The sequence below is a fragment of the Prionailurus viverrinus genome, chromosome E2 (genome assembly GCF_022837055.1).
Source record: "Prionailurus viverrinus isolate Anna chromosome E2, UM_Priviv_1.0, whole genome shotgun sequence".
In the NCBI taxonomy this organism is placed as follows: Eukaryota; Metazoa; Chordata; class Mammalia; order Carnivora; family Felidae; genus Prionailurus; species Prionailurus viverrinus.
The window spans coordinates 44,463,842-44,490,852 of NC_062575.1; the positions used below are offsets into that span (position 1 = coordinate 44,463,842).

The window sequence follows — 27,011 nt, forward strand, 5'->3', positions numbered from 1 at the left end:
CTGCTCGACGCCCCCTCCCCGGTTGCTCTTTACCGTCTCTCCCACCCCAGACCCAGGAGTAGACACCCCGCCCCCGCTCCCCTTCCTCCCCAAAGGAGCCCCACCCACCGAGACCTGCCTGCGCTCTCCCGCTCTCCCTCCACCCTCCCTCCCACCCCCGCAGCGGGTGGGTGGAGGCCGCTGCCCGGCCTCTCCCCCCTGCCCCCCATCGCCCTCCGCGACTCCCCCTCCTGCTCCCACCGCGGGCTCTGAAGCCAGGAAACCCGAGAGGAAATGACTGAGCCCGTCTAGGTCCCCGCCCGCCAGCTCTCCCCTGGCCACACCCTCCGCCGGGACGCCGCCACCGCCGCTGCCCTCTGTCCACGAGGCTGCCGGCTTGGGACCCCCAGCACTGACGTAAGTCTCTCCTGCGATCCGCCTGCGCCTGCCTCCCCTCTGCCCAGGGGCCGGGCTCAGGTGCCTGGAGGGCTGATCTTTCCCCCTCCCCGCCTCTCTGCCCCCGACTCCCGCTCACGTCTCTGCGCCTGCTCTTCGGCACTACGGGCGGGCTCCCGCCGGCCCCTCTTCCTCCTGCCTCAGTCTCCCCAGCTCTCCGCCATCCCTCTCGGACCAGTTCTCGAAGTGCCCAGCATCCTGCTCTATTGTCCCCTCACGAGGCCCCTCACACCAGCTCACTTTTTCCTCTGAGATCGGGAGCACATTACTCATTCTTCCTCTTTCCCCTCCTTGCTGACTCCTCGGCTCTGGGGACAGCCCAGAGGGAGGCACCGGGCCCCCTGCTCTACCCCTGCACCCTGTAGGGTGTCTCGGTGGAGTGAGTTCTCGGCCCCAAGGGTGTCCCTGTGCAGCGACTGCTACTGGAAGTCCAGATGGGTCTGACGCTTCTTGTTTCCTTTGGGGATCTGCATATGGAAGAAGGGGGTGGTGGCCGGGTCCCCCACTTCTAAAACCCTCCCTCTGTCCTGGAAGACCAGCTGTCAGCCTTGGCAGGGGGTCCTTGAAGCCACAGGTGCTCGCTCAGGGTAAGGAGGGGGCTGCAGGACCTGAGGGGCAGGCGGGGAGGGGGTGGGGGGTGGCGCTGCCCTGGGCCTGCCTCCCTGACATCATGACTGACCCCGGCTCCCGCTCACCCAATAGATGTCGCCCTCTGGTTGCCTGTGTCTCCTCACCATCATTGGCCTGCTTCTCCCCACCAGAGGTAAGGTTCACCTTCCTGCTGAGCCAGCACCAGGAAGCGAAGGGGGGGGGGTCTTGATGAGGGGGCCAGGGTTACGCTGTCTGGACACTTCACACCTAGGTGGCCGCTTCCAACGAGTCTGGCCAGAGCCCGTCCTGCTGGGCACTTTCCATCTCACCTCCCAGAAGAACTCACTGAGTTTGATTTGGCAGGGAGGTTGGTGTCAGTTTTCTTCTCAGTGGCCAGGAACCCTAGGGTCCCAGCAAATCAGCTCCCTGGATACCCCGTGATACACAGTTAGGCCAAGGGGGGGAGCTGGGGTGGGTCCAAGAGCTAGAGAAATGTCACCCTTACCTGGGAAGTGTTTCCTGTCAGCGGTGTGAGCCTTGGCAGGTGCTTTCTGCACGGCAGGTGCTGCATGCGTGAGCTCGGGTAACTTCGGCTCTACTCTGTTACACGTACTGCCATGCCCATTTTATGGATGAGGAAACTGAGGCTCAAGCAAGGGAAGTGCCCTGTGCCAGAGGCTAGTGAGTGGAGAGCCTGGGATACGGCCGTCATTCTCGCCCCCAGCACCCAGGGCATGCCCTCCACGGAAGCTGCCCCATTTCTTTTTGATAAAATGGTTTTCATTTTTTCTTTCAGCCTCTCACCAGGTATTCAATGAGCAACTACTATGTGCCAGATCTTATCCTAGGCACTGGGGAAGCAGCAACACATGAAACAGAAGTTCACGTTCTAGTTGAGACACAGGCAATAAACGATCCATCAGTAAATGATATAGCACGCTAGAAGGTGGTAGTGGCTACGGAGAAACACAGAACAGGGTAACGAGGATTCTTTAGACAGGGTGGCCAGGGAAGACCTCATCAGAAGGTGACATTTGGGCAGACACTCAAAGGAGATGAGGGAGTGAGCCAAGCAGATACCTGGGGTATGAGTGCTGTCTAGTGGGTGTGAGGAACAGCAGGCAGGCCAGGAAGCAAGGTTGGGGTGGACGAGGGCAGGCTGGGAAGAGGAGAGGTCAGAGGGGGGACAGGAGACCACATGGTGTGGGGAAGGGAAGGGCCCCATGAGTACCTTGGCTTTCACTAGAAGGAAAGAGGGTGCTCTGTGCCAGCAGGGCCTTGACCTGACTCAGGGATTCACAGGGCCCCTCTGGCTACGAGTGGGGAGCAGATTGCAGGGGGTGGGGATGAGGGCAGAGAGCCCAGGGCAGAGTGGCTCCGGTGTCCAGGCAGGAGAGGACGGAGGCTGGGCCAGGGCAGGGCAGTGGCTGTCTCCAGCGATGGCTGCCTATCAGGGAGTGGGGGAGACCCTGTCCTCGGCCATGTCATTTCACCCTCTCCAGCCCTGAGAAGTAGATTTGTTACAGGGTTTCGCTTTTAACCTCAATACTGGGGTTCGTTGTCTCGAACCACTTCGAAGAATGAAAAAAGGTGGACATAGAATAAAATGAGCAGCAGGCAAAAGTTTAGTAGAGTGTGTGCAAGGTCTCTTCGCAGAGAGGAGACATTCGAAAGTGAATGCCCGGGACTGTAGGCAAGGGGCTTCGTTTTGTAGGGTTCTGGTCGCCCCCGGATCCCTTCTCCCTTGTTTCCTCTCAGGTCCTACCCTCATTGGCTTATTGACTCTAGGTGCTGGGCTGTCCATTCCTGACTGGCTCGGTTCCCTTGTGTGGGGAGTCAGACTGTGGTCCTACTGTCCCTTGTACAACATAAGTGTAATGTTTTACTTATTTTCGTTAGATATTTTGATTGTCAGATTCCTGAGGGGACCCTGAGGGGAGTAAGTGGTGTCTGTCACATTCTTTTCTTTTATGTTAAGTCTCTTTATTTATTTTGAGAGAGAGAGTGTGTGTGTGTGTGTGAGCAGGGTAGGGGCAGAGAGAAAGGGAGAGAGAGAGAGAATCCCAAGCAGGCTCCAAGCTGTCAGCTCAAAGCCTGACTCGGGGGTCACGAGGGGCTCAAACTCATGACCTGTGAGATTAAATCATGACCCTGAGGCGAAATCAAGAGTCGGATGCTTGACTGAGCCACCCAGGTGCCCCAAGGTCTGTTACATTCTTAAGAGGAACCTTACGCGCCCGTGGGGGTTTGCTGTGGTCAGATGCTCCCGGCATTGTTCCAAAATATGTGTTTTTCTCCACCCAGGGACCTCACGTCCTAATCTTTCCCTTTCTGCCTACTTTACCCTATCTTTCCTATCATAGTCCGCGCTCTGAACACGTGCCTTCTAACTACCGTTAGGAACTGGGACGTTGACTGACGCTTCTTAACTGCTTCCTGCTGAAGGGAGGCGATGATAGGGGAACAGCAGTTAGGGCAGGTTTAGAGGTCGATCCAGAGGGCCGATATAATGGGAGGGTGTTTGGAACATCTGGGCTAGCAGAATTTTCTCGGACGTCTTATTTTTCTGGCCTATGCGACGGCATCTCGAAATGACATACACAAAGAATGTTAGACCAACAAGCGTTAATAGTCCAAATGCAATGCCTCCAAAGAGAGGTCACACCATAGGAGGGAAAGATGCGTGGTAGCCATCCCCAAGAATCCCTGACATGTTTGGTCATTTTTTTTTTTTTTTTAACTCAGTGTAACTATAGCCTTTTCTCCCTCTTCCGTATTTATTTGGATCTTGTGATATTGTAGGTTAGAATAATTAGGCCCCTGAATTAGTGCTTGGTTCTCGATCCTCAAACCTTCCTCTGGCCATCCGGTTTCCATAGGAACAACCCCATGAGGTGTATTTAATTTTACCTCAAGGAGAGATTGATCTTCAATACCCAGATTGCTAGGAGTTTAGGCAATTGTTTATCCGTCCCGGAGCGAGGAGGGCTATCGTCCCTAATTTAGTTATAATGGCCCTTCCTAGCGAGGGACTAGGGCTCTGTGGCATTATCAAAAAAGAATGTGAAAAATTCAAGTCTCCCCATAATGCACCCGGTGGCTGAGAGAAAAATTTAGTCATAAGTTTTCTGGAAACGTCTCTAGTTGCTACGCTGCGTTTGGCTGATTGGCCAGGAGTGGAAAGGAGGACAGAAAAGGTGGCTCCGGTGTCAAGAAGGAAATCGACCAGTTTTCCTTCTATATCTAGAGTTACCCGAGGCTCTGGGTTTCCGATAGGTAGTTGGTTTGGGGGAGCCACCGTGAAGAGCCCTGGACCCCATCAGTCCCTTTCAGGGACACTGGTCATCTGAACCCTTGCAGATAGAGGTCCCCGAGGGCACTCTGTTTTCCCAGTGACTGTTTCCACACAAGGGGTATGGCTTATGGGGTTTGAACTTTGGTTGTCCCCTCTGAGGACATTCTCGTAAATGGCACTTGGTACCAGAACCTCGGGAAGTCCGGTCTAACATCGTACATAAGGCCACAACTAAGGCCTCAGCTTTTTTTCCCTAAGCCTCCTTTCCTATTCCTTATTTTACTCTTGATCTTGGTTGTAATATACCCAATTGGCAGCTCATAAGAGTCCTTCAGGGTCCCTTCTGGGAAAACAGCCAATTTTTGCAGCCTTCTCTGAATATCTGGAGCTGATGGAGTGACAAATTTGTCCTCTAGAACTGTGGCAGCCTCAGGGGTGTTAGGGAAGATAACCGTATATTTAATGAGAGCCTCCCTTCGCCTTTCCAGGAAGACCACCGAGTTTTCATCCTGTGTCTGTAAGCGAGTGGCTAATTTGGTGGAATTTAAAGATTTAACCTTAGACCGCCTTAATTTCTCCAAAACACAAGCTTGGAAGTGGTGGCAATACCATTCCTCAATGGGATGGTCATAGTCCCAAGTAGGATCTTGGGATGGGGCTGCCTGGGCCCCGGTAGGGAACTGGGAGCTCCCTGTAGGATCTCCAGTCCCATGATAATTAATGAGTTGCTCGCCCCCATATCTTTCAGCCGCTGCCAGAACCCCACGCTTCTCTGTTTCATTGAGAGTCTGATTCCACAGAAGCATTATATCTTTTTAGGTCAATTCAAAGACATAGTGTAATTCTCTCTGAAAAGCCTCTGTATACTTATCCGGATCATCAAAAACTTCCTAGATCTTTTATCTGTCTTAAATCTTGTAATGTAAAATCTTGCAATCTTATCGTAGCGGTGCCTCCTTGCATCCGTTCCCCCCCCCACCCCCACCCCCACCCCGGGCCCTCTAGCTTCCGTGAGGGGAAACACACCTGTTACATTGCAGGGAGGGCCTGGGTAAGGTGGGCAGCGGGGAGCAGAAGTGCACGTTTTCTCAGTCTGGATGTACAGATGGGGGACCCGAGGAGGAGGAGGTTGGGGGGGAAGACTTCCCTTCCTCCTTCCCTAGGTTCCCTTTGGGTACAGGCAAGGGACCCTTAGTTTTCTCCCTCCTTAGTTGCGAACCCTTGGAAAGGGTTGCCAGCAGGCCAGGATCGACCTTACATTGCTGACACCTATCTCAATTTTCTCGGAAGGCCCCAGAACACTGGACATGGGGGGGCGTCTCCCCATCTCCCCTCACGTTTGGGAACAAGTCCAATTGTAGGATAGTGTTCTAGTTGTTACTTGTCTCTGGTGGCCAGGTTTCCTCCTCCAATTTGTATTGGGACCCAGCCTTGGTGCAAAAGAAAATGAGTCGCTTTTCTTTAGGGTGTGTGGGTCAAAATCATCCCAATTTTTTCGAATACGTCCCGAAGGAGAGTACTGGCCTCGGTTGGGGAATTGCCCACCTATAGGAAAAAGTTTCCTATAGCTGGCCAGGAGAAACCTCATCTGGCCCTGCAGTTTGGCTGGCTATGCGACTGGCAGCCGAAAGCCCTGTCAGTCTTGCGAGGTGCTGGCAATAGTCGCTATTACCCAGGCTTGACTCTACCCCCCAGAGCTGACCTTGTCTTCCCGATTTCTCCGACCCCTCCGTTTCCTGCCTGTGGGACTTTGGGGGATACCGACTGTGACCAAGCAAGACTCCCCTGGTTGTAGAAAGATGTACTAATTTTATCTTGGCCCAAGAGTAATTTACATATCGATCATAATAAAATTGTTCCTTTTGACAAATGTATTTCAGAAGGCTGGCGAAAGCCATTCCTCGTAAGGATAAAATTGGCTGTTGAGGGGGGCTAAAAGGGCCAAAGTTCAGGTCTATTCACCTGTTTTTTTTCCAGCAGTGCCCACATAAATATGTTCCAGCCACGTGGGTGTCCACTTTGAAGTCTCTAGATTGGCACAAGTCAGCATACACTGGGCTAAGCGTAGCGAAATGGCTCCCACGTCTCCGGGTAAAAGGCCTTTATAGGGGCGCCTGGGTGGCTCAGTTGGTTGAGCATCCGACTTTGGCTCAGGCCGTGATCTCAGTTCATGAGTTTGAGTCCCACATCAGACTCGCCGCTGTCAGAGCACAGCCTGCTTTGGATCCTCTGTCTCCCCCTCTCTCTGTCCCTACCCTGCTCACGCTGTCCCTGTCGAGAATAAAAAATAAACATTAAAAAAAAAGCCCTTCATTTATCACAGTCATCCATCCATCGTATGGCACAGGCCATATGGCACATTCCTCCACCTTGCAGAAACGACACAAATGTGGAGCATTTGGAGGCCAGCAGTGAGGACATCACCACCATCTCCCCAGCCTTCAGATCAAAGGAAGGGCAATTTTTTAATCAGAGCTCGAGCAAAACAACTCAAAAGGGCATGCTGTCCTGCCATTTTGGTTAAAATCATAGTCCTTTCCATCTTTTTGGGCAGACAAAAGAGAAAAAAAAACTTTGGTTACATTTTTTTCCTTTACGAACCTTCTATAACTTTTAGATTTTGTCCCAAGCCATTTCTCTCCAAACAACCAGCCTCATTTAGGACAAAATTACTTTTTTTTTTAAACCTTCACTGAAAAGGTACGTATTTCCATTTCTTATATCTTTCTTACACATTTCATACTTTTTAAAATGTCCAAATGAATTTAATCCAGTTTAGTACCCAAGCAAAACTTTAAAGTTTCAAGTTATTGAAGACCCTGAAAGCTGTCTTAGCAATTACCCATGAACACTTTGAGACAGACAAAATTAACCATCATTTGAAGTCACCTTTTTGCTGATGAACTGTAACAGAGATAGCATGTGATTACTCGGCCTTCAGTAAACCAGAAAAAGTTTCATATATTTAATGCTCATAACTCTAAAGACCTGTCTACCTTAATTAAACCAACAAACTTACGTTAGTTTAAATACCGAATTATGTTCCATCTGTATCCATTTAAAAGTCAATCAATTTGTTCCCCATTGTCAATTTTTACCTGGGGCACCAGTGAGGAAATCTGAAGTGGGCGGTGTAAGTCTAAGGGGGTGTTTTTTGTTCCTTGACAGTGAGGGGAGGAGGAGGAACCCGTGGTGCTGGAGGCCCCTGAAAGGTAGAGGAACCAGTTAGGCAGGCTGCACCCAAGCTGGTGCAGAGACAGGAGGAGGGAGGGGAAGGCAGAAGAGGTGAGGTGTCACCAAGAAGCCTAGAGACAAATAAAAGCCCAGAAGGCAGAGAAACAGGTCTCCTGGTTCTAAAGCCTGTCAGCTTGGACAGATGAGCAGATGCAGATTTTCTTCTCCACCCAAACCTGGAAATGGGGAGTCCGTGTCAAGCCAGAGAAGTCAGGAAACTTCTCTGAAACAGAAGGGTGTTCGGCAGCTGCTTGGGAATATTCCTTAAAGTCCCTGTCCTGACGTAGACTGACCAGAGACAGTTGGCTCTAATTATCCTCTGTACCTTGTGGGAGCCGGCCAAATGTCTTCTCTCCATCCCCCTGTGGGCATCAGGGGCAGGAGGAGGGTGGTGAGCCCAGAAGGGGTTGAAGTAAGTCCTGCTCTCTGCTCTGCAAGAGGCGTTTGAAAATGAAAGGTAAAAAATGGGGCCCTGGGAGGTGGTGAACCATGTCAGAGGGTCAGAAGTGGAAGCAAGTACAGGGCCGCTTTCCGTTGTATTTGGGAAACCTGTGAGTAGGACCCTTGGAAGTCACCTGGATCCCTCCTACGAGGATACCAGAGAGATCAGTCCTGGGCTTTTCCACTCACTTCCCAAAGGAGAAGAGAGGCTGGCCAAGACAGAAAGAGGAAAATTCCACCGGATACCCAAGTGGGCAGTCAGGGATCAGGTTCTGCTGATGGCCTTCGGGCCTCCACCAAAGAGTAGCCTTGGTCAGGACCCATCAATGGCTGTCTGGCCTCCCCTGAGTCCCACACATCCAGAGGTTCTTCTCGAAAGGAAGTTGGGAGTCCACCACACCAACATTCCCAACTACATTGGGAGATCAGATGGGAGGAGACCCAAGGAGCCTGTCACCCGAGACTTGAGGATGGCTGACACACTGTTTGCTCTTAACTGGTGGGTGGGTGCCAATTATTTAGTCTGAGGTTTTCTTTAAGATAGAAAGGAAAGAGGGGATGCCAGCTGTTATTTACTTACGGTTGGAAGACGTTAACATCCTAGACAAGCCCCCAAAGAAATGTTACAGGATTTTTTTTTTTTAACCTCAATACCCAGTGTTCATTGTTTAGCCACTTCAAAGAATGAAGAGGTGGACACGGAATAAAATGAGCAGCAGGCGAAAGTTTATTAGAGTGTAAGAATAGTATGGGGGCGGCTGGGTGGCTCAGTCGGTTGAGTGTCCGACTTCCGCTCAGGTCATGATCTCGCGGTCCGTGAGTTCGAGCCCCGCATCGGGCTCTGTGCTGACTGCTCAGAGCCTGGAGCCTGTTTCGGATTCTGTGTCTCCCTCTCTCTCTCTGACCCTCCCCCATTCATGCTCTGTCTCTCTCTCTCTCAAAAATAAATAAACGTTAAAAAAATAAAAAAAATTAAAAAAAGAATAGTATGAAATAGGGGTGCCTGGGTGGCTCAGTTGGTTAAGCGTCTGACTTCAGCTCAGGTCATGATCTCACAGTCCATGAGTTTGAGCCCCGCATCAGGCTCTGGGCTGACAGCTTAGAGCCTGGAGCCTGCTTCGGATTCTGTGTCTCCCTTTCTCTCTGCCCCTCCCCTGCTCACGTTCTGTCTCTCTCTGTCTCAAAAATAAATAAAAACATTTAAAAAAAGAATAGTATGAAATAGTATTACAGTAAGAATAGTATGAAAGGTCTCTTTGCAGAGAGGGGACATTCGAAAGTGAACGCCCATAACAAGAGGCGCGTGACAATAGGGACTTTGTTCTATATGATTTTGGTCACCCCTCTTCCCTTCCCCCTTGTTCCTTCTCAAGTCCTACCTTTATTGGCTTGATGACTCTAGGTTCTGGGTTGTCTTTTCCTGATTGGCTCAATTCCATTGTGTGAGGAGTCAGACTATGGTCCTACTGTCCCTTGTATAACAGAAGTTTTATGTTTTACTTATTTTAATTAGGAATTTTGATTGTCAAATTCCTGAGGGGACCCTGAGGGGGAGTAAGTGGTGTCTGTTATGTTCTTAAAAGGAACCCTATGCCCAAGGGAATCAGACCCTACCAGCATTGTTCCAAAATATGTGTTTTTCCCCACCCAGGGACCTCAGGTCCTAACCTTTCCCTCTCTGCCTATTTGACCCTATCTTTTCCCATCACAGAGTCAGTGATTATCCCCACTTTGCAGATGAGACAGATGAGGCTCAGAGAGGGGACTCCACCTGCTCCAGGTCACGTGGCCAGGGAATTTGGGGGAGCAGAATTTGAGGCCGGGGCCCTGGCTGACTTTAGAATGGACCTGGGTTCACTAGGCCAAACTGCCTCTCCCACCCCACAAGGATGGGCAGGAAGAGGGGCTGGAGGAAGGGCGCTGGGCATCATCATTTTTTAAAGCACTTCCAGGACTAAGGGTGGATACCACCATTCAAGCATCTGTCTGCTGTTCCACCAGGATATTCTGAGTTACCGCCCACAGTTCCAGAAGGGAGGGTAAGGTGGGGTTTTGGTGAGAGAAGGAGGGCCGGAGGCTCCTCTCTGACTTCTCGTCCTTGATCTCCCAGGACAGACATTGAAGGAGACCACATCCATTCCTTCAGCAGACACAAGCATTGTGAACATTCATGCCCTGACTCAAACCCCAGGTGAGGAAAGAGGCTTGGGTCTGTCAAGATCCCGTCACTGCAAATGACAGCAGCCACAAAAATCTCAAGCTTGGGCCAATCGGGAATTTTGGGTTGTGCAACTGAAAAGCCCAGTGATATGGCTCACTCTAGGTGCTCAAATGATGCTATCAGGAACCTGCCTCCGTCTCTTGGTTCTATTTTTCCTGTGTTCACGTCATTCTCAGGTAGATTCTCCTTTTATGAGGCCAAGGTGGCCCCTGAGGCTTCCGTCTTACCTGCTAAGAAGCCAGAGGAAAGGGCATTTCCCTTTCCCCAATCCAGCAAATGTGGCATAGCTGTCACTGACCAGGCTCGGGTTACATGCCCAGCCAGGAGCTGATCATCGTGGCCATAGACCAACGCTGATTGCCAGACCTGGGTCTCGGGTTCCACCTCCAGCCAACCTGGTGCCAACCCCACTGAACGAAGTGGACCAAGAATCGGGGAAGGGTGGTTCATAAAGAAAGTGCCAGGGGCTCTTACCAGAGGTGGGTGGATGCTGAATAGGGGAGTGTGCATCTACGGGAGGGGAGGGCTGAGACAGGGGAGGTACCGGCCTGGCAATTGGGCAATCAGCAAATGGCTGGGTTAATTAAGTCATCTCAATTATATCAAAATTGAATAGTAGAGCAAACCCCCTGTTCCTCCATCCATGAACCTTCTCCACATCTTCTCTCTCTTCTCTCCCTGTTTCCGGACTCCAGACACAGTCCACCCAGAGTCCCAGTCCACCCCTCAGACATCTCTGCAGGCTGGTGGTGAGTGGGGCATGCGGAGGGGGTGGGGGCGGAGGCCTGAGACAGACACTATCCCCTCTCTTCTTCCCACATTCTGACTCCTTTGTTACTCATTTCAGTCCTCCAGCTCTGAATCCTCTGGTTTACTTTGTGGTGGGGCAGACAGCCGCCCACATCCACTTCTGTGAAAGCAAATCTTTTGCAGTTGTGAAAAATAATATGCATATAGAAAAGCACAAAACCCATAAGTGTACCACTTAACAGATTACTCTGAATTGAGCCCCTGTGTCACCACCACCCAGCTCAAGGACTAGAGCTTTGCAACCACCCCAGGAATGCCCCCATGCACCAAGGCCATTCATTTCTTCCTTTAATCTCTTGAACTTTTTCCTTTTTTGAGTTTTTCAAGTCCTTTTTGAACTTTGTCTTGGGAGTGTAACAGTTCAGAAAGTGCTCCCTAATTTTTCCCATTAATCTTTAATGATATAGTAATACCCAAACCTGTTCTGCTTGGGGATAATAAAAATATTATAGTGAGATGAAATCCCTTGGCCCATTCTCCGTTCTTGTTCTCTCCCCCATCTCTGAGAGGTCCCCACGGCTAGCACTGGAAGGGGAGTGGTCCCCAGTGATGCCGTGCCACATTTCTGCCCGCAGAAAATATCCTGGCCGGGAGATGTATTTGCGTGAGCGGATCATTTCCAAAACGATAGTCGTTCTGAAACTTGCTCCCCACCCCCCCCCCCCCCACCTGCCCCGTGCAGCAGTATGTTTGGAAGCTCTTCACACATTCCTATGTAAACACCAATCTTATTCTTTCGCACTGTTGCATGGTACCCGGCTGGGTGCCTGTGTACGGTTCGTGAAGCCGTGCACATCTTGATGAACATCTTACTCTATGCTACACCCAGTGCCATGGTAAGCAACCTCGTCCGTTCCTCCTTAAGCAAATGCTTTTCTCCCCTATTATAATCTGGTCGTGGTTCTAAATATCTTCCCTGTGTTCTCTCATTCAGTCCTCACACAAACCTTCTGAGGTAGAACAACCAAACTTTACAGAATAAGGAAACAGAGGCTCGGAGTAACTCACTCAGGGCGTCACAAGTCAGTGACACAGCTCAGACCAGGGGCCCGGAATCTGGCTCTACGGCCTTGCTTTTACCCACCACACTATGGCGCAAAGGGCACGAACGCTGGAATTTGTTGGAAAAGCCAGCTGGGGAACGGTTGCATGGATTTGCCCTGCCACCAGCGTGTGCCAGAGAGTCCCCCTGTCCCACCCACACGGTGACACTTGGAACGTGAACCGTCTTTGATTTCCTCCAGCCAGAGGAGGGAGGGGCCCCCTTGCCGTTTGATGGATGTGCACGTCCCTGATTCACGCACTGTCCGCCTTCCCTCCTTGCCCTGATCTGAGTAGGAACAACGCAGGAGCAGACGGAGGAGACCCACACCCCACGGCCGACGAGAATGGATGTGCTCCCAGCCACAGATCCGAGGACCGGCCAGAGTGGCCCAGAAGGTAGGGCCTGGGACTAGAAGGGCAACGTACAAATTTTGTTTAATTCTTTATCTGGGTCAGTAGCTCCCCAAGTACATTGCTCGGAGCACCCGTTTGGGGAATTGCTAATACATTTTCAAAAAATCTGTTTTGATTTGCGGTCAAAGGTGTTTGGGAAACTCCTGAGTTAAAGTTAAACACATTTCTTTATGGCGGGACTTGTTGGAGTCTTAGTAATGCGTATTTGCAGCAGGCGTCCTCTACGGGAGCATCTAGCGTGCAGTGTTTTTCCAAACCTGATAGGATAGATTTGGAACTTTCTTTTGTTCAGGTTCCTTTACAGAGCTGGTGCTCGGCAGCGTGGATGTGGGTGTTTCCTTTGTGCACCTCTTCATGTTAGAGCAGGAGGTTTTCAGCTGCAAAATACTGTAAACGCAACTAAAAGTAAAATAGATTTATTGGCTACATATGTTCTGTAAAGTCCAGAGGCATTGATTTCAGGAAGAGCTGGATCGACATGCTCAGGCACGGTCATCAGACTGACTTGCTCGCTCTCTCTCTCTCTCTCTCTCTCTCAGCCCTGCTGTCTACATTCTCAAGTTCTCGGGGGCTTTTCCTCTCTTGGTGGCAAAGATGGTCCCATAGTTGTATTTATGTCACAAACCCAGCAAATAGAGCATATCTTTTTCTCATCTCTAGCCCAAGGAATAAAATCTACTCTCATTGGCCCATTTGGCGTCACATGCCCATGTCTGACCAATGGAAGCCTGGGGAATGGATTGCTCTGAGTGGTTAGGCCTGAGTCTCCGCCCATTCTGGGGGTGGAGAACAGGGTCAGCAGTGCCTGAACTGCAGAGACCAAGAGTCAAGGAAAAGGTAGTTCCCCTCAGGACCAGTGAGTAGTTAACATTTCAGAGGCGTGGGAAAAGAGGTTGAGCCAAGGTGAAGGCAGCAGGTGGCCTCCAATGCCTGTCTGACTCATATTTGAGGATCCGCCTCTACTGGCAAGTATTGTAGCTTAGGCCGTTCCCAGGCTGAGATGCACGCACAGTTGCGCAGACCGGGCACTGAACAAAAGCATCGCCTCTAAGGCTATGTCATCCCCCTTGTGGATTTTTATAATTGTTATAGTTTTCCAGTGATGGCGGTAAAGCATTTAATTCTGACGGAGCCTGTCTATTAAAATGTTACAACAGATGGAAGTAAAGTGTGTTGGAGAAGAGAACTTTTCTATTTTCCACAAAAGTGGAGGTGGGGGTGGGTAGTGACGGTGTCCACGCTTCCCGGTGGTAAAAAACATTCTCACATCTCTGGATTCATTTGCTGTGAATCCTCGTTGACCTGAGTTACTCTGTGTCATTCTGTGTTCCTGATTATCCGTGACAGAAATTCCACTGGGCCGAGGGGGTCACGGGGCCAGATGGTAAAAGGCACCGCTGAGCCTCAGGGTCCCCGGCGCCTCTCTCCCTGCTCCATTTTTGTTTCTCTTGTGCCGAATTTTGTCTTCTGCCCCGTGAGGAAATGACCCCTGCCATCTGCAAGCTCGGAGCTCCCAAATTTCACCTCGCCGTCACTCTGAATGCCTCCTGGGAATGTGGAAGGTCCCAGGGGAGGATGACTGGGTCACCTGCTCCCTCTTGTGGCCTGTGTCACAATAGACCCAGAGGGACTGGGGCAGGGGGCGCAGTCCCCCCAAGGAAAAGGGAAGCTGTCCCCAGAAGGGAGGCATGCAGCCACGTCCACGGTAACAGCGACAGCCAACGCTTGCTGGGAGCTCGCTCGGTGCCGGGCACAGTGCTAGGCTTCCCTGGATTCACTCATGCACTGCTCGCGAGCACCCGACGGGGTGGGAACTGTCAAAACCCCATTGTACAGGAAGGCAACCGAGGCCCAAGGGGCTCCTCTGCTGGCCTGGATCGCACAGCCCAAAGTGGCAGAAAGGGAACTGGAGCCCGGCTCTCTAGCAGCGGGGGGCCACTGAGGCTCTTTCACACTTCCTGTGTCTCAGCGCGCCTGTCCCTGCCACCGGCCTTGCTCGAACCTTCCTCTGGGCAAGGCTTTCCCCAACATCTCGTAATTCTTGGCTTTCAGGTCATGCACAAGAAGTGAGGCTCTGAGATCGGTCTGGAAGCTCGGGCTTCGTGAGGCAGCTTTTCGGCCTTCAGTATGTTGGCCTCATCCTGGGGCATCAGACAGGGCTGACCGCTTCACCGGGGACACTTCTCAGTGCCAGAAGGGCAGATATTTTCTTTGTGGCATTTACTTTTTGTTCAGTATCCTTTTTTTTAAGTGTTTTATTATTTGTTGAGAGAGAGAGAGAGAGCACGCACACGCAAGCGGGGGAGGGGCAGAGAGAAAGGGAGAGAGAGAATCCCAAGCAGGCTCTGCACTGTCAGCACAGAGCCCGAAGCGGGGCTCGATCTCACGAAATGACCTGAGCCGACATCGAGAGTCAGAAGCTTACCCAACTGAGCCACCCAGGCGCCCTGGCTTTAAAGAGAGGAGGCCTCTGGTATTTCTGGTCTGGGAGCAGAGGTGACCTCCACAGTGTTTTCTACAAGTATGTCCAAGCTCTGCTTCTCCTGGTGCTGGGCCTGAGTCCTGGAGGCCCCCCCGGCCTGGCTCAGATGTTATCCTTTGCTTCCTGGATTATGAGGCAGCCCAAGAGGTCCCAGGAGAGGAGCCAGGGGTGCAGGCTCATTCAATATTTCCACGCCTGCCATTCCTTGCCGTCCCCGGGGTAGGAGTGAGGGGCCGCTGTGCCCGCCCACTGCAGGTGGAGACAGTGGGGGAGGGTGTCAGCGACGTCCCTCATTTCCTCCCGCTCACTTCCGCCCTCTGCCACCTTCTAGCCACTCCCTCTGCCGCTCCCACTAAAGGCACCACGCTCTCCAAGAGGCGATCTCCAGGCAAAGACGTCAGGCCGGACGCTGCCCTCGGGCCCACGGGTCAGTAACTCCCTTCCCTGGCTGGAAACAGGCTATTTCCTATTCACTGTGTATTTCTAGCACCTGGACCCTTGCCCAGCATGAAATAGTCCTCAGTAAACATGTGTTGGGTGAACACATGAGTTCAAGGCTGGAAGAGGGTGGGTATAAGCAGGCATCCGATAGATGTCCCGACAGACGAATGAACGCGTAAATGAACGCAGCACGCAAATGACCCTAGAACACAGTGGCTTCAAATGACAACCGTTTGCTTAGCTCTCGGGTCTGCGATTTGGAACTTTGGTCTGGGCTCAGTTGAGTGGTTCTTCTGGTCTCAGCTGGACTTACTCACGCATCCGAGATCAGTTTGGGGGTCGCTCTGTTTCAGGGACACCTTGATTCCCCTTTGTGTGGTCTTGTCTTCCACTTCCGGCCCAGCCGGCCCCAAAGAGTGGATGGAAATGATATGACCACAGGTCACATAGAGTTCATTCATCCATTCAAAACATATTCATGAGCACCTACTGTCTTCTAGGTGCTAGAGATAGAGTGGTGAATAAGACGGACAAAAATCTCTTCCCTCATCGGGCAGACCTTCTAGTCGGGGAATAGAGACAATAAATACGAATTATAAGAATTGTGTATCAGGTGGCTTAAAGCTGCCATCAAGAGAAATAAAGTAGCATTAGGATTAGAGAGTGACTGGGGAGTAGTTTTCCGCAAAGGGCCAGGGAGACCTCCCTGAGAAGGAGCTGTGGGGGAGTCATGCAGATGTCGGGGGAAAGGCGTCCCAGGCAGAGGCAGCGGCCAGTGCAAAGGCCCTGAGGTGAGAGGGACCTGGCATGGCCACCAACAGGGCGGCCGGTGGGGCTGGAGCATCTGGGTGAGCAGGAGGGTGAGAATCTGAGGTAGAGAGGTGATGGGAGCCACATGTGTGCCATGTGAGGCTTTTGGTCTAAGTGTCCCAAGGCAGAGACCGACTGTCACCCCTCCACTGACTCTGCCACTCACGGCCTCGCTCCACAAATGTTTGCCGAACTCTGACTTGCTCCACGTCTGTCCCCCCAGGCGCCAGTGAGGACAACCCCTTCTCCTACGGTAAGTTACCTGTGGGAGGATGTGGGAAGAGGGAGGGAGGAAGACCCCTCTTGCCATACTCTGTTTTTCTCTCTGCAGACGAGGACACTCTCCGGAAGCGGGGGCTGTTGGTCGCAGCCGTGCTGTTCATCACGGGCATTGTCATCCTCACCAGTGAGAATGGCGGGGGGGGGGGGGGCACCGCGACTGGGAGAGAGGCGGCCTTGGCTTGCACTTTGACTGAGGGGTCAGTTCTTGAAGGCCCCTGAGCAGTTGTCTTTATTTATTTATTTACTTACTTATTTAATGCTTATTTTTGAGAGACAGAGAGTCAGAGCATGAGTGGAGGAGGGACAGAGAAGAGAGGGAGACACAGAATCCAAAGCAGGGCTCCAGGCTCCGAGCTGTCAGCACAGAGCCCGACGCGGGGCTCGAACTCACAAACCGTGAGATCATGACCTGAGCCGAAGTCAGACACTCAACCGACTGAGCCACCCAGGTGCCCCCAGAAAAACTAATTCTTAAAGTAGTTTTTTAAATGCTGCAGATTAAATAAAACACGCGGGCCACCAGTTTGCAAGCTCTCGGTTAAGCCTCATAACCTTCACCAGGTTTTATCCCCTCACTTCCCCATCAGGAAATGCACACAGCCACATCTTTTCTCAGCTAAGGCGGGAGGCAGGAGGCTAACAGCAATAAAAAGACTTGGCTACCACGTGCCCGAACCGCACTGGACCCAGGGGTCGCACACAGGTGCCTCAGTCGAGACTGACTTTGAGCCGGGTCCTGTCCACGCACACAGCCCCACCTCCACCCCCGTGGGACAAGTGAGGCTCAGAGAACTGAGGAGTTTGCTCAAGGTCACAGAGCACTAAAAATCAGGGAAGGACTAGACCCAGGTCTGTGTGAGGGCAGAGCCTGAAAGTTAGCTCTGGGGCCATAAGTTGTTCCAATGACAATAATCTGTGGGCACCTGCTCTGTGCCCACCTGTGCCCTGGTCCCCGCCCTCGGGGAGCTCACATCCAGTGAGGGAGTGACAATAAGCAGGTGAGCAGAGTGGATACGAGAAAGGTCATCACCGTAAGGAAAACAGCAGAATGACAAGCCAAGAGGGACGGGGAGCGACACTTTATCTCTAAAGAGAGACCATCAGAAGAGATTCCTTGTCAATGAGAAAGACGATTTTAAAAAACAGTGGAAAGGGGCAGCAAGCGCAAAGGCCCAGACGCAGGAAGGAACTGAGCATGTCGCAATAACCACGGGAAGAAGCCAGGGTGCCTGGGGCTGTGTAAGCCCGGGGGGGGGGGGGGGGGGGCGGGCAGAGAGAAGGAGGTGGCAAGGGCGACAGCCAGGAGACTTGTCTTCTGAAATCCCTCCCCATTCACTTTGGTCCTGCCTCCTGACCCGCCCCCCACTTGTCCCTTAAGCCCCTGTCTCCTCCTACCTCAGGGCCTTTGCACTGGCCATGCCCTCTGCCTGGAACACCCTTCCTGGCTTCCCCCTCACCTCCTTCAGGTCTTTGCTCAAATGTCCCCTCCTCAGTGAAGCCCCTCTAGTCATCACCATGAAGATGCCCTCAGCCGCCGGCCTCCCTGCCTCCTTCCCGGCTTTAGTTTTCTACTGAGCACGCATCACCATCTGACCTCACTGTCCACATACTTGACTTAGTCATTTTTCTCAGTCGGTCTCCCCTGCTGTTAAATCAGCTCTACCAGGGCAGGGATTTTATTCATTCCTGTTCCCTGGGGTGTTCCCGGGGCCTAGATCAGAGCCTGGCACATAGTAGGTACCCAACAAATACTTGCTGAATGAATGCATAACACACAAACTAGGATGGGTTCTCAAAGGGGCCCTCTGTGTGGGGGAGGCTGCTCCCCCGGGGGAGCCCTTGTGCTGGTTCCTCTCCCCTGTGCTCCTCATCACTGGCTCAGGGCTGCCTTGGAGCTTCTCCAGGGGCAGGGTTGACGGGCCTTGTCCTCCAGCGCCCGGAGCACATGCAATCATCAACTTTGTTCCAACTCATGACCGAACCCTTTCCTTCACCCACAGGTGGCAAGTGTAGACGGTTACCCCAATTGTGCCGGAACTACAACAGGTGAGACCACCGGAAGGAGGGGCCGGCAACCGAATGGAGGGGCACCCCGAGACTGAGTCCCCACCGGCTCACCGTGCCCAGCCACCTCCCTCCCCTCGATGAGTCTACAGAATAATTGGTAGAGCCCAGCCCGAGAGGGAAGACCCAGATGGAGACAGCCGGGCTGATGCCCCAAGTCCCCTGCCCACCCTGAGGGCTGCCCGGCCCCCTGGGCACTGCCCACCCCCCCCACCCCCCCACTCCGGTGTCCCACGCTGTTCAGACGAAAAGTAAAGCACTGTGGTCCTTGCCCGTGGTCTCTGATTATTCACGACCGGGGAGTGGAAGAAAGCGGCCGGGACTAGGGACGAGGTCCCCTGAGGGATAAAGTGAGGGTGTCGCAGGCTCCAAAGCCAGGGCAGAGATACGGTGAACGCAGGTGGGCTGGTGTGAGGCAGGGGGGACAGGAGGGTGGCCCACGGGGGATTCTGGCCGGTGAGAGCGTCAGCGGGGGATTCTGGCCACGGCACTTTGAGACCCCTGCCCCGGTCCACGTGCAGAGCCTGGTGGCCAATGCCAGCTCACCCCTAATGTTGGCAGGTAGTATTGGTAACGGGTTAAGCACCAAAGGAGGCCCTGGGCCCACAGCGGCCTGCTTTTTCTTCACACTCCAGATCCTTACATTGGTGGGAGGGGCCTCACACACGAGTGTGGACACCCTGGCCTGCACATCTACACCCCGTACACACACCCCCACCAAGAATGACTGCCTCTGGGCCGCCTCTTGGTGTAGAGGTATGCCCACCAAGAAGGTCATGCAGGCCGTGGCGAGGAGGGCTCCAAGCCGCTTGGATGGGGACTTCCAGGACCCAGGGCCCCAGTGCAGGGTCGAGAAGGGGCACACGCCCTGGTGGGCGGTTCCTGAAGGCCCTGGGGTTCTGTGCCCCTTGGTAGGGTTTCAACCGATCAGGCCAGAGCGGGGTCTCTGAAGCATGGGGCTCAGGAAGGGTCACTACCCCAGTTTAAGGGTCATAATGACAAAGTAAGAGATAAGGCCTTGTTCACAAGTGGTTACATAACAATATTTCACAAACTTCAGGTCACAGCCTATTCACGGGTTATGAAATCACTTTTGTGGGCTGTGAGTAGCATACAAAAAAAATAATAAAATAAAAAGAAATATCAGAGTGTATCATAAATAATATGACCCTATATAAACTCTTCTCAATTTTTGCCACATTTTCATCCCACCTGTATTATTATTATTCACTTTTTAAAGAGATCAACTCTATTTATTTAAAAAAAATTTTTTAATGTTTATTTTTGAGAGAGAGAGAGACACAGGGTGTGAGTGGGGCAGAGGCAGAGAGAGAGGGAGACACAGAATCTTAAGCCGGTTCCAGGCTCTGAGCTGTCGGCACAGAGCCCGACGTCTGGCTCGAACCCACCAACTGCGAGATCATGACCTGAGCCGAAGTTAGACGTGCTTTACCGACGGAGCCACCCAGGCGCCCCTCTCTCTTTATTTTTTAAAGCTTATTTATTTATTTTGAGAGATAGCAAATGAACATGAGTGGGGGAGAGGCAGAGAGAGAGAGAGAGAGAATCCCAAGGAGGCTTCGAGCTGTTAGCACAGAGCCCCTCATGGGTCTCAATCCCACAAACTGTGAGATCATGACCTGAGCCAAAATTAAGAGTCAGAGGCTTAATCGACTGAGTCACCCTGGTGCCCCAAGATGACCTCCCTTTTTAACTTAAATACATTTATTTCAAAAGGAACATTTATACATGGAAAATCAGTACTGCTTCATGTAAGTAGCCATAAAGATAAATCCATTGAAAACAAATATATGTTAAATGTGATATAGGGTATATATACATATGTGATATATATTATGTATATGTATAGACATATGTATATATAATACATGTATATTACATATGTGATATATATATATAATATGTAATATATACATATGGGGGAGTCTAAAAATATTTGTGATTGGCACCCACCGTCTGCTAATCAGATGCCTAACCAATCAGGAGGGAATATCATTCATACATATATTGTATATCACACACATGCACACATGTGCGTGGATACAATCTGTGACGTGTTGTGATGGAGTACTACTCAGCAATAAGCAGGAGAAGCTACTGGTGCACATGATGACGTAGATGAATCTCAAAAGCATTATCCTGGGTGCGAGGAACCAGGTACAAAAGAGCACAGACTGTATACTAATAGAAAGTTCTAGAATAAGCAAAACTAATTGATGGTGATATCGGTCAGAATAGTAGTTGCCTTTACTACTATCATGTTGCCTCTACTGCGGGGGTGGGACGTTGACTGAGAAGAAGCGTGAGGGAACTTTCTGGAGCGTTGAAGTGTGCTGCACCGTGATGGCAGTTACACGAGTGTGTTTGTGTCATAGAGAGCAGCGTTAACTCTACTGCAGGCTTCAGGTTTGTGTACTTTGTGACGCGAAGGTTATACCACAGTCAAAACACAACAAAATAGAACATAAAAAGGCAGTTATGTGTTGGGTGGTGACGACTTCCTGGATCGGAGACAAAGCAACAGGATGCTGAAAGGTGCCGTGGGTGGGTGACCTCACAACTCACGTGGAGGGAGGAGTCCCCCCGGTGGGCTGGTTCAGTTACTGTAACATAATAGGAAATATGTATATTGGCTTTTGGTCCCAGTTCCTGCCACGGAGCTCCTAAAACCTTCGGAGTTTCCTGGGTGACACGAGTCTCTTTTGTTCTAATGGGGCAAGGTGTGATAGGCCCCTAGATGGGTCTGGTCACCAGAAAGACCAAGTTATGATCAGAAGCTTGAAACTTCCAGTCCTACCCCATCCCCTGGAGGAGACAGAGGGGCTGGACACTGTTAATGGTCAATCGCGCCTACATGATGAAGCTCCAGAAAAATCCCAAAATTACGAGTCTCAACGAGCAATCTGGTTGGTGAACACGGCCGCGTGCTGGGGGGCTGGTGACGCCCCCAGCTCCATGGAGGACAGAAGCTCCTGTACTCAGGATTCTTCAGACCTTGCCCCATGTCTCTCTTTACCTGGTTGTCCACCCACATCCTTTAACATATCCTTTGTTACCTAATAAACTGGTTTCCCTGAGTTCTATGAGCTGTTCTAGCAAATAACCAAATCCAAGGCGAGAGAGTCACGGGAGCCCCCAATTCGTAGCCACGTTTGACGGAAGTTGTGGGGAACCTGGGACCTACTGGCAATTGACATCAGAAGTTGGGGGGGGGGACAGTCTCGTGGGGAGAGAGCCCTTAACCTGTGAGGCCTGCTCTGGCTCTGGTTAGTGTCAGAATTGAATTGAGTTGTAGGCCACCTCGCTGGTGTCACAGAGAGTCGCTTGTTGTGGCGGTAGTGTGAGAGGACACAAGAAATGCAGAGGAGCAGAGGCAAATTTTTCCTTATCGTCAGGTTCTTGGAATCATTTGCAAAGTCTTAGCCTAGAGCCCACTCCACTAGCCTTTCCAAAAAAGGCGCCTCATTCCCTACATCAAGCTAACCCATTTTTGCTTGAAACTGACGGTAACAATCTCAGAATCTGGGTAGTTCACGACAGCAAAGGTTTGTTTGCACCCACACCGCGTGTCTCTCGTGGGTCGGCTGAGAGCCATGATGTGACTTCAGCTGGTGGAGAAGCCATCAGAAGTATTTCTGGTTATCAGTGACAGAAAGAAGAGAGAATAAGGTGAGTCACACACTGTCTCTTGTAGCCTCTGCCAGAAAGGACACACATCACTCCTCCTCGCATTCCATCGGCCAGAGCAAATCGCATAGCCACATTTGAGTTCAAGAGGGCAGGAAGCTACAATCTTCTTAGAGAAGGAAGCTGGGTATTGCCGCAAAGGAAATTTATTATCTCACATACGAAGAATTCTGGAAGCAGAAACCATATTCAATGTCAAGAGGCACAAGCCAGAAACAATAGTAGCTTTGAAACGGAGATTTATTTCTCTCTCCCATCGCGGAACTCTGAAGTGTGTAGTCCGGTGCTGAAGAAGGGGTTCCTTGGTGTCATAAGGGACTAGGCTTCTCCTGACATAATGCTCTGCAATGCTTAGCATGTGGCTCTAATCCTCAAGATCACAAAATGGCTGCAGGAACCTCAGCAAGCATGTCATATTCCCGGGGGAAAAGCAAGAAGAAAAGAAAAAGGTGGGGTTTGGGGAAGGCACCACTAAGTGAGTTTATGCCTTTTCAAAAGACTTCCCAGGATCTCCTCCCAAAGACTTCTACTTACTTCTCATTGGCCACCTTCTATTTGCAAAAAGTTGGGAAATGTAGTCTTTTAGCGGAGTCCACAACACCCTAAATATCATCATGGAAAACAGTAGCCCCAAGGAATTGGGCGATGTAGTGAGGAGGATGCTGGGCTTGTCCCAAATTAAGGGTGGGGACTCAAGCTGTTTTTATTCAAATATGAAAGGAAAAGGTAAATCTTTTTTTAAAATTTTTAATGTTTATTCGTTTTTGAGAGGAAGAGAGAGACAGAGTGCAAGTGCGGGTGGGGCAGAGAGAGAGAGAGGGAGACAGAATCTGAAGCAGGCTCCAGGCTCCGAGCTCTCAGCACAGAGCCCGAGGTGGGGCTTGAACTCATGAACCTCAAGATCATGACCTAAGCCGAAGTTGGACACTTAACCTACTCACCACCCAGGCGCCCCAGGAAAAGGTAATTCTTAAGACTGGAGTCTGTGGAGACCTCCAGGGGACAGAACGCTGAATCTCTGACTTGGAAAACATATCCCGAAATCTCTCCAACAGCTCTCAAAAAGCTGTTCATCTGCTGCCCCAACCCTTCCCGGCACAAGACCCCTTTTTCTGTTGTGTGATATCTACGCTGCAGCCTTCTCCTCCACTCTTACGTCAGGGGAGAGACGGCTTGCCAAGAGCTAATGGAATTGTCCTTGTCATGCGGCCAGACTCCTGAGAACAATATTGACAAGATTCTCGTTCTGGAAGAATTAAGGCCGAATCATGCTAACTGGAAGGAATCTGCTTTCTTCACCTGGGACCACATTGTGCTTTTTGGGGGGTGTTGGGAGGGACTTCCAAGGCTTGCTTCAGTGAGGTGTTGCTTCTACTGAGGTTGGTGAGTCGGTGAGCTCCCGCCGGTGGGGAGATTAGACAGGATTTAAAACATCTTGTGAGGTGGCTTTGTGATGTGTCCATGTTAAATGACATTTCCTAGCATTCCCTTCCTTGCACGCTTCTGCTTAGGGTGGCCTGCAAGAGAAGTTCTCATCAGAGATTGCTGGGTCGGGGTTGGGGCAGCGGCCATTTTCTGGCTTGCACTGGCTGTGGCTCATCTGCGACTCATCTCGTTGGCAGAAGGCCACCAGGCCTGTCCCGTCTCCCCCTCTGTCAGCTCCCCCAACTCCTGGGCCAGATGTGAGCCTCGCCCTGTGATGGGGCGTCCCGGTGTTGGCAGTACATTGCATCACCAAGATCACAGGCAACGAGGACTGCGTGGGGTTCAGTCCACCCTCACGAACTCCAACTTGCGTTGGTGGGTTCCGGACTGTTCTCGCTCTTCCTGACCTTACACTTCCCTTCCCTTCCTGACTGCCTGCCCAGTGGACTTCTAGTCCAGCGTCAAGCACAGAGACAACAGCCTTACAGAGACAGCTTAACTAGCTCCCACCATTGTGAAAGGTCAAATTCCTGTGACAAATTGTGTGTGTGTGTGTGTGTGTATGTGTGTGTGTGTTTTAGTGGTTCTGCTCTGCTGATAATAGAATGTGGTCTAGGAGTGGTTCCAGAAGAGCCGAATCTTAAGGATGAGTTCTGGCTTTTTCTGGAATTGTTTTCCTGATCTAATTAGATTGAAAGGCAATGGTGAGCCTGTTTCCAGTGGTGCAGGGGGCAGTGAGAGTCCATTGTACGAAGCGGTAAAGCAGTCACTCAGATCAGTACGAGTGGCTTCCTGTATCTGTAGGCAAGCCTCGGGGTGACCAAGTATTTGCTCCCATAGAACATTTTAGTAAAACTCAGGCGTGTAAGAGTTTCCTGGTTGCCTCTAATGATGCTGGAAAACTCTGGGAAAGAAAATGGGGAGCTCAGACTTTTACATTTTGCCATCTCAAGAGCTGTACAAGGGACTTAACAGTTTCTGCGACCACATGGAAAGAAACCCTTATTTCCCATTGACACAGGGCCAAGAGTTCTAAACGCCAAATCAACATGAAATCCTGTGGGTGGCCAAATTACAACTCAAATCAAACTTCCAACCCCACAGGGTCTTTTTGTTAATGTCAGAGCATCACGCGGGAAGAAAACAGGGGCCTGAAAATTGGGATTGGGATATATGAGCAGATTCTTTATATTTTTTATTTTGTTTTTTAAAGTTTTTTTTTTTTGAAAGAGAGAGAGAGCGAGAGCGAGTGTGTGCAAGGGAGGGACAGAGAGAGAGAGAGAGAGAGAGAGAATCCCAAGCAGGCTCTGTGCTGTCAGTGCAGAGCCTGATGCGAGGCTCAAACTCATGGACTGTGAGTCAAGAAATCAAGAGTCAGATGCTTAACTGACTAAGCCACCAGGGAGGCCCAAGCAGATCCTAATAAGGCTGCCGAGTCTTCTTTGCTCACAGAGTGAGCCTGCACCCCCGCCTGAGGAGGTTAGTCTCCTCCTGCTTGAAGAAACGGTAATGGCCTTCCCTAAGGTAACATTGCAAGGGGCCGCTTATCCCCCTACATCCTTTTCTTGCCTCTGAAACCTATTCCTAGACTCAAGTCTCAACAGAACCCAAAGGGTGAAGTACAAAATATGACCCATGAGGAGGTCACCAAAACAACTGCCAATTTCCGTTTGCCAATGTGTATCAACAGAAACCCGCAGAATGGGTATGGAAATGGGTCATAGGTGTGCTGAATCAAGGTGGTGGCAGACAATAAAGTTGGATCAGGCCAAACTTATTGATTGCGTCCACTGAGCAGAGATTCTGGATTCCGTGTTTGAACGTACGGGTCTAAGAATATCTCTGCCGGTTTGCTTGGTTTTTTGACTGACATATGTACCCAAAGGTTGCCTGTATGGGGTTAAAATGTCAGAGGTTCTTTGGAGTACCACAGAGCATGAATCAGCAAACCTTTTCTGCAAAAAGCCAGACAGTGTATGTTTTAGGTTTTATAGGTCAGTGTTAGCTTCAACTCTGCCATTATGGCAGAAACGCAGCCAAAGACAATTTGCAAATGAATAAGCATGGCCGTGTCCCAATAAAAGTTTACTTAGGAACACCGAAATCTGAACTTCATATCGTTTGCATGGACCACAAGATACTATTCTTCTTTTGATTTTATTTGAATTAAAAATGTACAAACCATTTTCAGTAGCCTGTGGGCCATACGAAAACAGCCTGTACAGTAGGTTCGGTCCCTAGGCTAGAGTTTGCTGACTTCTGTTATAGAGGAAGGTATCCAAAAAGCTTGAGACCTAGAGGACACTGTGCTAAGTGAAATAAGCCAGACACAGAGAAATAAATATTGCATGATATCACTTATAAGTGGAATCTATAAAAATCAAACTAATAAAAGCAGAGAGTGGAGTGGGGGTTGCCAGAGACAGGGGGATGCGGGAAATGGGGAGAAGTGGGTCAAAGGGCACGAAGTTCCAATTATACAAGTAAATTCCAGAGATCGAATTGTACAGCTTGGTGACCATAGTTAATAATAGTGTTCTTATTACAGTAATACTGGATTTTGCTAAGAGAACAGATCGTAGGTGTTCTTACCACACACACACACACACACACACACACAACTATATGAGGTGATGGAAATGTTAATTAGCTTGATTGTGGAAATCATTTCACGATGTGTACATATATCTCAACAACACACTGTACACCTTAAATATATATAATTTTTATTTATCAATTGTACCTCAGTAAAGCTGGGGGAAAACCCACGCAGGCTTAGAAAGATTGGCACACTGAATGGCTTTGTCATTTAAGTGGGGAGTTAAGGGACCACAGTGATATCACTACCATTAGCTGTCACGTGGCTGTCAAATAAATTTATAAGAAGGAGTCCTAGCATCCTGGAAGAGCTTTATGGTGGCTCTTTTTTGTAAAAAATTCTAGTGGAAATGGCTGTCGTTGGACTGGGATCTTTAAATGCAATAGGCATGATGGAACCCACAGGTGGCAGGGACCCCTGGTGGCACTTGCACACCAAAGATAAGACAGCATGGCTTCCACAGTGGGTAGTGAAGCCAAACCAGTAATGGGAAAAGTCTGACTTGCAGAGACCGTTGGCATTTACCAGTTTGTCATGGTTTCCCTAGAAATGAAGCAGGAGGGCAGCCTACTAAAGTCTTGCTCAATTTGAATAAGTGGATGAGTTCTGGGTCTAGTGAATGAAGTCTAACCCGAATGACCAAAACCTAGGCATGGTGTCTCACTTACTTCCTACACTTGAGCCTTTGATCAAAGGAGAGGCCAGGTCCCTTTGA

General features: G+C 50.6%; 1 protein-coding gene across 4 annotated transcripts; it reads left to right on the plus strand.

The window, feature by feature from the left end:
- Nucleotides 1–208: 208 nt before the first annotated feature.
- On the plus strand, nt 209–18,835 carry FXYD5 (FXYD domain containing ion transport regulator 5). 4 transcript variants are annotated; one of them, XM_047836968.1, is made up of 10 exons: nt 209–396; nt 916–1,022; nt 1,138–1,198; nt 10,107–10,187; nt 10,913–10,966; nt 12,366–12,467; nt 15,299–15,394; nt 16,442–16,471; nt 16,550–16,624; nt 18,501–18,835. In XM_047836968.1, exons 3-10 carry the CDS (start codon nt 1,138–1,140, stop codon nt 18,548–18,550), a joined length of 549 nt encoding a protein of 182 aa, XP_047692924.1. In that variant the 5' UTR covers nt 209–396; nt 916–1,022; the 3' UTR covers nt 18,551–18,835. The 4 variants fall into 4 exon arrangements, with proteins under 4 accessions (XP_047692924.1, XP_047692923.1, XP_047692922.1 ...); XM_047836967.1 differs by having other exon boundaries at nt 210–396; nt 970–1,022; XM_047836966.1 differs by having other exon boundaries at nt 210–396; nt 975–1,022.
- The last annotated feature ends 8,176 nt before the right edge of the window (nt 18,836–27,011 follow it).

Coding starts and splice junctions, on each gene's coding strand:
- FXYD5 (XM_047836968.1), top strand. CDS start 1,138: ATGTCGCCCTCTGGTTGCCTGTGTCTCCTCACCATCATTGGCCTGCTT. Junction 1,199..10,106: donor CCTGCTTCTCCCCACCAGAG/GTAAGGTTCACC, acceptor TTGATCTCCCAG/GACAGACATTGAAGGAGACC. Junction 10,967..12,365: donor GACATCTCTGCAGGCTGGTG/GTGAGTGGGGCA, acceptor TGATCTGAGTAG/GAACAACGCAGGAGCAGACG.